Source organism: Necator americanus, chromosome II, assembly GCF_031761385.1.
Source record: "Necator americanus strain Aroian chromosome II, whole genome shotgun sequence".
NCBI classification, from domain to species: Eukaryota; Metazoa; Nematoda; class Chromadorea; order Rhabditida; family Ancylostomatidae; genus Necator; species Necator americanus.
This window is the reverse complement of record NC_087372.1, coordinates 36,479,164-36,490,144: the sequence shown is the minus strand read 5'-3', so window position 1 is coordinate 36,490,144 and position 10,981 is coordinate 36,479,164. Positions and strand designations below refer to the sequence as shown.

The 10,981-nt window shown below is 38.1% G+C and overlaps 1 protein-coding gene across 1 annotated transcript; it reads left to right on the top strand.

Moving 5' to 3' along the window:
• Window positions 1–7,192: 7,192 nt before the first annotated feature.
• RB195_020579 (uncharacterized protein) lies at window positions 7,193–10,956 on the top strand (the record flags this gene model as incomplete). Its single annotated transcript, XM_064188940.1, has 5 exons — window positions 7,193–7,236; window positions 7,631–7,659; window positions 9,214–9,254; window positions 9,825–9,876; window positions 10,820–10,956. The coding sequence occupies 5 exons, from the start codon at window positions 7,193–7,195 to the stop codon at window positions 10,954–10,956; spliced, it is 303 nt and encodes a 100-aa protein (XP_064044821.1).
• Window positions 10,957–10,981: the final 25 nt, after the last annotated feature.

The window sequence follows — 10,981 nt, the reverse complement described above, 5'->3', positions numbered from 1 at the left end:
ATCTAGAAATATGGGATTTTCGCATCATTAGGAGATGACCAAATACGATAGTATAGTAATAAATTATAAACAAATATAAGATAAATACAAATAATTATACATGCATATATAGTAAATATAAAGATAATATAATATAATAATGTAATAATAATGGTAAAAATAGTAGTAATAATATAATAATTATGGCTAAACAAATGTTGAAAATCAGAAATCAAGAGAGAGGTGAAGCCGAATTTACATTGGATTTTAATGGAAATGGAAAATAGAATGTGGATGGAATTGGTTGAAAAGTGACTCTAGTAAAATTATTCAATTATTTATTGAAATTATTAATTATTATTCAGTCTCAAACTAGATAGTTCGTTTTGAAATTATTGTGTTCTTAACTATAATCCTGAGAGAGCTTTACGAGCTGAATGGGTAGAACTAGAAGTGTACAAAAGTTCCGTCTATGGTTGGAAAAAATTTTTTTTGCAGGAATAACAAAGAAAAAAAAAGAAGACACAGAGAAGTGAAGTGAGCAGCAGCATACTCGACCATACTTATGAATAACAATAACTCACTCCAATTGAACGAACACGGACAGAAAAATCAATTTTGTAAAAAATGGGAATATTGACACGGCTGGCAAGGTAACCGAACGCCATGGAATGGTTGAACAAAGTACAATGAAAAATCCTATCAAATCGTAGACCCATTAAGGGATGTTCGTTTGCGCGAGAATTGTTCCCCATAGTTATTTGGTTTTCTGGACATTATCGAAATGCAATGCAGAAGGGGGGCAGAGATCAGAAAGTCTGCTCATTTCCAGAAAAAAGATTTTTTTTGTGGGAGATCATAGAAACTAGGCACAGCTATCAGCTCTAAACTACTATTTTCCAAAGGAAGATCGCTGGAAAGTGCAGCAATCCACAATAATAGACTTCTACCGTATATTTGCAGCAAAATCCTAACCATAAACATCGCAATCGGCGATTCCGGGAGTCTTTTTTCATCTATTCAAAAGCTCTAAACTCTTTTGAAATGTCAACACTGTCAACACTTGTTAGGAAAGAGTTATGCGCTCGTCAACACATTCTTTTTTTTCTGGAAAAATTGTGTGGCGAATGGCGAAGAACAATTAGCAATAGTGAAGCAGCTGGAATTTAAATCCAGAACTTCATATTATTCAAAATTCAGAATCATAATCAGACTATTCAGAATTTTTGGAAAAATAGGAAAGCGATGTGAATGATATGTGTTGTATTACAGTATTATATTATGAGAAAAAGAAGGAAACGTTGTTAGAAAAACACAATTCTAATTTTACAGAAAATGTCACTATTTTTTTTTTATTTTCATTAATCACTAATGGCGAGCGGAGCGAACACCACAGGAAGTCTGAAGTCCTTTAGCTTTAGGTGGACGTTCAGATTGGCATTATTATATATTAGTATTAATATTAGTATTAGTATATACTATATTAATTTGAATAATATCGAGAGATATTTTTGTTGACATTAAGTGAAATTTTATGGGAAATAACGGATATAGTTATGGAGACTGCAAAACGACTGTTTTAATTTTTTTTTTTTGAGTTTTCCTATTGTTTGAATGGTTACTGTATGGAGATGAGGCGCTTGAGAGGGTAATTCACTGATACCTTCGAAATTTTCGTGGCTCTGACGAAGCCGCAACGAAGCTAGTTATCTGATAATAAAGAAAAATCAATACAAATCCTTGCTACAGTTCAAGAAGATCTATCAAAGACTCCTTAATTGTTCATATGGCGTAAAACCTTATCCTTAATCACCAGTTCGCGTCACGTCACATCTTCCTACTAATTTGAACAAATACTAATTAGGAGCGAAAAAGTTAAAATAAAATAAGAAGTGCTAAGCGTTCGGTCACCAGATGACGACTTTTTGATAAAACACACTCTCTTAAAGGCAGCATACCACGAATCTGACGTCGTGTTGTTTTCCCATGGAAAGTTTCTATATCGAGTCGTAGATGGCGAAAAACGATGTGGTTCCGCTCATCTCTCTGTAGTTGCTGTAGAAAAATTTCCCGGAAAAAAAATCCATATCACGTCAGATTCACGGTTATGATGCCTTTAACCTCTATGGGTAATTTTTGTTCTGAGCTATCGAGCATAGATCAAAAGAAAGTAGCCATTAATACAATCATTGACGGAAGAACAGAGACAAATTTGGAAAAGTAATGTTTTTCCATTAGTGTGTGTACGAGGTTTTTAGGAAAAAAAAGTGATGTTTTCTGTCGGTGTGCCTAAAACGTTTTTTTAAAGCTTTGTAGGAGCACTAAAAGAAAAAAAATATACAGGCGTGTCCAAAGATTCAAGACAAACGGACGATTGAACTTTAAAAAGTCACGGTCTGATGGATTATTCCCATGGAGAGGTCGAAAGAGAGCTTAACAGCAGCATATCACGAAATTGGTAATGTCGGGATCTCCGTATGAAGATATAGCGGTGTGGATTAGGAGGGATATCGTGCTCACTTTCGTCTCCCCGCTAATCATCCTGAAAAATAGCGTGGGAATCGACCGTTATTCCTGCACTAAATCCTACTACGAGGCAACTTATAACGCCACTCCTGTTCACACACCGGTTCTCTCAACAGTGTGTTGAAGTAGAATCAATGAATGATTCCCTCAGCAGCCAATCGATTGATTTCACTTAATTAGGCTACTGAGGAAAATTCATCGCTGGTCATCCGCTCGCCCGCCAAACGCGGCGCGTATGCAAAGGTGGCACGTTTGAAGGTGCCTCGTAGGAAAATTCGTACATGGAGAGTATTCGTAAATTCTCCACGTTTTAACAGGAAAATCAAGGGGAATTGAGAATATATGGCATGCCACGTCGCCTGTATCGTAGTGTCCAGCGACTTCCGGATCGGTGGCAAAAGGACATTGACAAAAGCCAGGATTATATGAAATCTTTCGAAAACTTTCATTGTTAGCTGCCGTATTTTTTATAGAAAGATATTAAACAAAATTCGTTCCCGAATATCATTGGTTCTCAATATAAATCTAATATTTAGCAGCAGACAATATTGCTTAGCGTGTACACCTGCTGATATCCCGTTCCTCCTGCAATTAATGCATCTGAAAAAATGTTGGACCATAACCTCATCGCAAAAGAAGCTCTGAATCTATTGTTCACAGTTCAAAAAAATGAATATAAAGAGCCCCATAAAAATATATAGATTTTGAAAGTAAGATTAAATGTATGCATAATCGCATATTTTTTTGCTAAGTGAAATCAATGAAGAACAGAGTCTGTCACCAAAATTTTGTTCCCTTCATCATTGCGTTGCGACCGTCACAATCAATATTACGGAAATTTTGAGGAAAAAACTCTGAAAATGAAGTAAATTTGTCTTCTTTTCGTCTACTTTTAATAAAACCTTCAAACCTTTAATAAAACCTGTCTTCAAACCTTTAATAAAACCTGATTTTCTATTAAACATAAAAATATTTAAGCAGAAATTCCCACTGGGTATAAATTTCTTTTTCTTCCTTTCTTTTCTCCTTTGTTGTTGGATTGACAACTCACCCTTCTAGTACTGGATTGATTGCAAACATGAAGACGACCTGTCAAAGTGTTCCAGTCATTCTGGTCCTGACGAGTCGTCAACAGTAAACAACTTTTATGTGTTTTTTGGGTCACGTATGAAATGAAAGCGTACGAAATGTGAGGGAGCGACAAAATTTCTCAATTAGTAGAACGAGCTATAAAAAGAAAAACTGGACGTAGGTTTTGAAGAAATTCTCTAATTAATAGAAGAAACTATAAAAATAGAAGCTATATGTAGGTTCTGATATTATTCTTGTGGTCATGTCTTCCTTTTTCGGTCTCATTTGAAGATTATTCGTCCATAGGATTCGGAAATAATTGTCTAGACGAAGAAATTGAAAAATCCAATTGAAAATGAAAAAAATTGAAAGAAAAAAGAAAATAGCGCATGTTATGGGCACATATTATAACACATATTTCTCAAGGATATATCCTTATCTTATTTCATATACTAAATAAATTTTTTCAATTTTCCTGGAAGAATTTAGGAAGAAATCAGCAAGAAGACTGAGAGACTGATCAATCCGCTTTCGATCACTTTGACCACATTAGAAAGAAAAATTTTATAGGATCGAGTTCGTTTTCCATCATATTTTATAAAATTCACTTTTTGATTACTTTATTTCTCTATGATGGCAAAATCTCCAAAAACATTTCTCTCTTGGACGGAAATTGATTATCCAAGAATCTACACTACTCTCCGATTAATAATAAATAATATTATTATGAAAAATTAGGTATGGCTTCGATAAGGCGATTTTCGTGATTTTTCAGGGAAACTGAGGGTATCCACATTTCTTTGCAATACTTTTCTTTCTTTATTCGTAGAATCAGATTTTTTCTTGTGTTCAGTACGTTTTTCTCTCCTTTTTTAAAGGAGAGAACGATAAGTTATTTAAATAAATCAATTGGACCAGCCAATGAACAGCCTAAAATCAATTTACAAAGGAAATTTGTCAGCCCCATCCTCTTTTCACACTGAAAAAAATGAGGAAGAATTCTGTGTGGATTTTCTAAGCAATTAGAAAATAATTCCTATTCCATCCTATTACATCTATACATGTGTACTATGAATTTCATCTAACTCAAAAAGAAAATAGTCAATAACTAACTGAAAGCAGTCGGAAAGACGTTGAGTGCTGACTTTGCCGCAGGGCAATTAGATGTTTTCGTGAACAATTATGCTGAAGGCTAAGATTTTCCGACTTGCTTATGTCATTTTTTTCCCACCCGCCGAACGTGTATACGGTAGGAGATGATGAAATGTCGAGTTGAGCGAAGGAAACGTGATGGAGAAATTACTGAATGGGAAATGGCGTTCCTTGTGGAAATGTTATGCGAGGGAGGGAAAGAAGGCTGTTTTCCTCGGGGGAAAAAAGGTCTTTTTAGGATGTGATGACAGATTTTCGGTTTTCGGTGGTTAGTAATTGATTACTAGACTAATTAGTCACTCCCTCTCCGGCCTTAGTTTTTCTTTGCATCCGCCTTTTTTATAATATTATTATATCATAATTATTTGTTTATATTTATTATTTATAAAAGCACTGACTTGACACATCGGCTAGCCCCGCAAGGCCAGTTACACGTTTCTTGTGGAAATGTTACGTTTGTAAACCTCAAACGATTCTGAATTGAAGAGACCGGGGGGCATCCCAAGTGGATTGATTAACGCCAGACATCCTTTATTCTTTATTATTATATTATATCACTTATAATCATTTATTTTATTTATAATCTTCTACATTTTTTCCAGTACAAGAAAACTAGTCAAGCAAACAAATATATTCGAGAGAGATGTCGAGAAACGATTGAATTGTCTGGAAGTGATGAAAAATGACTACAACTATCGAGAAATACTTGTATTAAATCCCGAAAATCAAAGAAGAATCACCTTTTTTCACAAGAGCACACTTCATTTGCCACGTATGTAATGTGACTACTCGGGATTTCTTCCACACAAATTCGATGTGGCAAAAAAGAATTAGAATGAGGAATGATTTGAGGTGATTTTGTTTAATGGAAATGAATTCGAAGTGTTTTGCCCTTTTCGTTAGACCTTTTTGATGAGATTTTTTTTAAATTAATTTTTCAAAAAATCTCAGACAATTTTTCCATGCCTTCTCAGCTTCAGATTTCTTTTGCTGATTAGAAGAAAAAACCAAGGGATTAACCGAGGCTGGGGAATTCGGAGACACTCTTTACGCCGACTTCCCGAATAAATTCGTTTGCTTCCCCCACCTGAAGTCAGATCAACGTGTAATAATAGTAAAAATGAGTGCTTATCTATAACTAATGTGACTATATTAATATATATATATATATTACTAATAATAGAAATATAGAATGATAGAAATATGACTATGAATATAGTAATAATGATTTTATGCCGTTCTTAACACTCTGTAAGCTATAAGATATTCCCATATGCTATTCCTTAACACTATCCAGACGCCAATACTTAAGAATTCTCCACAGTGGGCAGATTTCATTCGCCTTGGTGATAATCCGTAAGAAATCGATGCCATAATCACTAGCCCCGGTTGTTGATGAGACTGGTTAGATAGTTTTCCTGTTTCGAGTTCTTCCGTAGTGTTCTTAGAACGATATCGAGGCTTGAGAAGAAGAGAGGAGGAGTTTAATAGGAAATGTAGAGCATCAAAGACCTCGTGCCATTCCCAAGCCTTTGATAAAGAGGAATTTTTCGAAACATCAGGCTAATAAGAGAATTTAACCAACACCTCGTTGGCTAAAACCGGAAAACATAAATCCAGATCACTATGCTGAGGTATCCAGAAGAGAGGAGACTTCGAGATTGGATATTGGATATCTATTGGAGTGATCTGGGTTGTTGTAGAGTGCTTAATTACAAGGATGAAGAATATCACGAATTTAGGAAGGTGCAGTTGTGGCGGTTCGATGACCGCTAGGTTTTGTTCCACATCCCACTAATCAAATTTTTGCTGAGTAGGAAAAAAAGGATCGTATAATGCTAATGCTACGTATAAACTACCGTATGCGTCTATTATATGTGCAGCTGCCAAGATGTTTCCGGTTCCCGAATGGATGTTGCTCAGGGAGGTGAGGGGTGCAAGGTTACTGTTGGAAATTGCTGTTGTTGTTACTTTTAGATTCTGTTACCATAGGAAGGAGAGAAGAAAGTATATGATTTTCCGATCGTTTCAATTCCTTCTTCTTAGGTTTTTTTTTTGGTGCAGATGCACAACTCAATCACATTCGCTTCGGGAGCAATCATAGTGAAGGATTTTTAATTGTAGGTTGATAAACTAATGATAATAGACATATTTTTCACTCGTATATTCCGCAATTAAGAGTATTTCTATGGAATTTTGCACTTCTAGTTAGCTAAGCGCACTTAATATATGCCTACAGCATAACATATTTCAAGTCCCGTTAAAGATCCTTAACAATTTCTTGTAGTAGTTAAGCTCGTTTCAAGAGCTTTAGCGCTTCCCAACAAGAGGAAGAAGAAGAAGAAATAAGAACGTCGTTCAGGAAGTGAAGCTACTTCCTCAACAACACAATATCCTCAACGTGAAAAACCCACCATGCCAGTATAAAAGGAATCGACTTAAAGCACAAAGATGAACACAAGAAATGGAGCTGATTTATATTCTAACTCTTATATCACTTCTACTCGCGTAAGTTTTACTCGTAGTTCCTAAATATTCCACTAATATTAATGCTATGAACGTTCTTACTTGTGTTGACTCGAACAACCGCGACGCATCGGCTGTAATTCATGTGCTGACACAAACATACTCTCGCTCTATCCTCTAAATGGCCCTACCTGAACCCGCATCGCGATCGTCCGAGCAAACATCAATATTGGCGTCTACATTTGGTTTAAAAAGACCTGAAACCTGGTGAAACTGCGTTAGCTGGCTGTATTCGAAGTGGGACCTCCTTTATCACTGCACTTAGACTGGAATTGCCGAGGGTCCCACCACGAGCGCATCCGTCTAAGCAGCATTTGCACAACGATTCAGGTCATTTTGTTCTTACCGTATATGTGAATCAATGTCTCAATTTCAGGGTCGTGCTGTCCGAGGAAGAACCAGAGAGTAAGTTTATAATTCTAACTATGAACAGATGAACCATCGCTACACTGATGAACTGGTAGTAATTATATATTAGAATCAATTAAAAATAAGAGAATTCGATTATGTATGGTGGAATTCGATTTATTTCCTACAGCCTCTCCAGTTAATAGCTGGTCCCATTGTGATTTCCTCCGTGTCGGCGTTTAACGTGAGAAATTGCTTGTGCTGACAGCATTCAATCACACTCGAACGAGAAATGTGCTATTCGTTGAGGCACGCATTTAGAGCCTACTATACCCGCCCAATCTATTGCCTACGTTTGATGTCAGTTACTATAACTATACTATGTCATTTCACGCTGGTGGAAACAATTACCGTGGATGGCTTCTACCAAAATATGTGCACAAAGAACGAAGGGAACCGTTGGGGATTTCGACGCTGAATCTGGGTGTAAAGGACAAAGGATAAAGTGTCTGGCGTTAATCAATCCGCTTGGGACCTTCGCCACCACGTTCACTCCAATTCAGAATCGCTTGAGGATTACCAACGTGTAAACTGGTCCATACAATGACTTGCGGGGGCTAGCCGATGTGTCAAGTCAGTGTTTTTATCCTCCAAGACAAGCCTGACACCAATCTATCGACCTCGGAGGGATGAAAGGCTTGATGAGCATTAGGGCGGATTCAAACCTCTGATCGATCGTTTAGACAGCGGAACCTCGTACCCACTGCGCTACACCCGCCCAACGTATCTGAGCATAGGCAAAAAAAGAGAAAACGAAAAATAACGTCCCATTGGAGAAAAACAAACTGGCGGTCCACGATGTACACTTAAAAAAGAGGAAAAAGATGTCAAAACGACCTGAAGTTCGGTGCCGCTGCGCAGGCGGCTGCGCTCGAAGCGTTGCGGTAGAGTGCAGCGGTGAGGATCGAGAGGGATCTTCCTGGCAAAACTAATCGCCTCAGTTTACGAGGGTCTCACAGCGATCCCAACCGCTAGCTCTATCGCCCTGCTTACGCTACTGCACCGAGCTTCACGAGGTTTTGAACAGATTACATCAATGCGCTCATTTTATCGGTACCCACGCTAGACCTGTGTTGACTGTGGATTTCGCTCAGAAAGATCGTGTCGGGACCTTTCACCACTCCTGTCGCAAACAACCAACAGATGTAGAATGTCATGGAATAAAGCTCAAACCTACAATCGCTGAGGGTTCTGCTTCCTTAGTCTTCGCAGTGTCACCACCATAGTAGTACATGTGAAGCCGTGGTTACGTTCATGAGCTGGACCGCGATGCACAACCAATGGAGCAGGGACTCCCTGACATAGGCTGCACGCATTATTTTACAGCGTATTTCGTGGTTAGAGGGGATAAAACACCCTCGGACCTTCAACAAATATGAAACATTGGTCAGTGTCCCATCTTAGTTGAAGGTCCCAGCGATGGAAACGAAAGTCAGTGAACAACTTATTTCGATCCGCAAACCATCAACCAGTTCACCTTCGTGAATTTTGAGTAGTATATGCCAGTGTTGCACAGTTTTGCAGTAGATTCTCCCACGTATTACTTTTCAGGCAAATGCTATCCGCCTATCATGACCTTTGAAATTCCAGAGGTATGTTTTATTTTATACATTTTATTTTATATTTTTATATGTAGGTGTTATTTCTATTTTTCTACTATTACCTAAACAGAAAGAGAAAAACAAATACATAAATAGATACTAGAAATTTTAAAGAAGTTTTCTAACTGCACTCAAACTTATAGTCGGGGTCAAAACGACATCGAGCACGGTGCAATTGTGTGAGTGACTGCACTCCAAGCAAAGCAGCGGAGATAATGGCTGGGATAGAGGTGCTACTAATGCGAGCTGCAGTGATGAGAGACGCTAGTATGGGTCCCCACTCGATCTTAACCGCTACGCTGCACTGCACCGTTTCGAGCACACCCGCTTGCGCAACTGCGACGTGCTTCATTTCGTTTTGACCTTACTATACGCACGAATACACCAGACGATGCAAAACAAACAGTACATAAATATAAGTATATAAGTAGTAATATCAAATACATTTAAAAAAAAACCCGCTACTCTGTTGACAAGATATTTAGTGAATAAGACTTTTCGGAATGTCTGACTCATTAGATTTCTGTTTTGTCAGTAGAGGATAACCTCAATAGTATTTAGAAAAAACCTGAACCCTTACCACTACAAGTTGTATCCGGGACAACGAAAACAGGTATGTTTCCTTCCATTTTTTCCTGTTTTCCTATTACGGAAATTATTAAAGAATAAAGCGGATAAAGTGTCTGACGTTAATCAATCAGCTCGGGATGGCTACCACGTTCACTTCAATTAAGAATTATTTGAGGTTTACGAGCGGTTAATTACACTACACGGTGACTTGCGGGGGTTAGCTAATCTGTCAAGTCAGGGTTTTTATCCTTCCAGACAAGTCTGGTCCCTCTAGACAACCAATTTATCGACCGCCCGGAAGGATGAAAGGCTTGATTGGCACATTTAGGACAGATTCGAATCTCCGATTGATCGTGAACCGGAACCTCTCGCAAACAGTGCTACACCCGCCCATATAGTTTATTAACTGGTCGCCCATATAGTTTATTAACTGGAGAGGAAAAATGGTCGCAACAGTCACGTATTGAGTTGCTTAGAGCTTAGAACAACCTATAGCGTACAGTACCTTACTCGTTTCATTGTCTCTCATTTCCTTGTATTGAAGCCCAGGAAAAATGCAACCACACCGACTGACACAACAAAGTTGGAACGAGTTTTCCTGATGTAGTCGGGTCAAAGCGACATGAAGCACGGTGCAGTTGCGTAAGGGGCTGTGCTTGAAGCGGCGCGGTGGACATAGCGGTAGGATTCGAGGTAGGACCATCGCGAACTGCTGCGATGAAAAGTCCTAACAAGGGTCCACCTTGAACATAACCGCTACGCTCCATCGCATCGCTTCGAACGCAGCCGCTTACACAATTGCACCAAACTTCATTTCCTTTTATGGTCCTACAGTCCTACTATACCTGATGATGAACCGAGAAACACCCACAAAAACTACGCAAATGCACCGGACAAAAACGTTAGTATGAACTGTACGCAGCACAGTACATCTACTGGATAAGTGACAGTTACAAATTACATCCATCATCACTCTTTTATTTTAGCGGAAAGGAGTCGACGACGAAAACTTGTACGGTCGAAGACATTTCACACAAGAAATTCGAAAAGGAGAGTCCTGAAGAAAATCAAAACTGTCACACGAAGGAAAAAGGACACAAAAAAACTACTGAATTCCAAATAAAGGATTTTATTTCGATTGTAAAAGG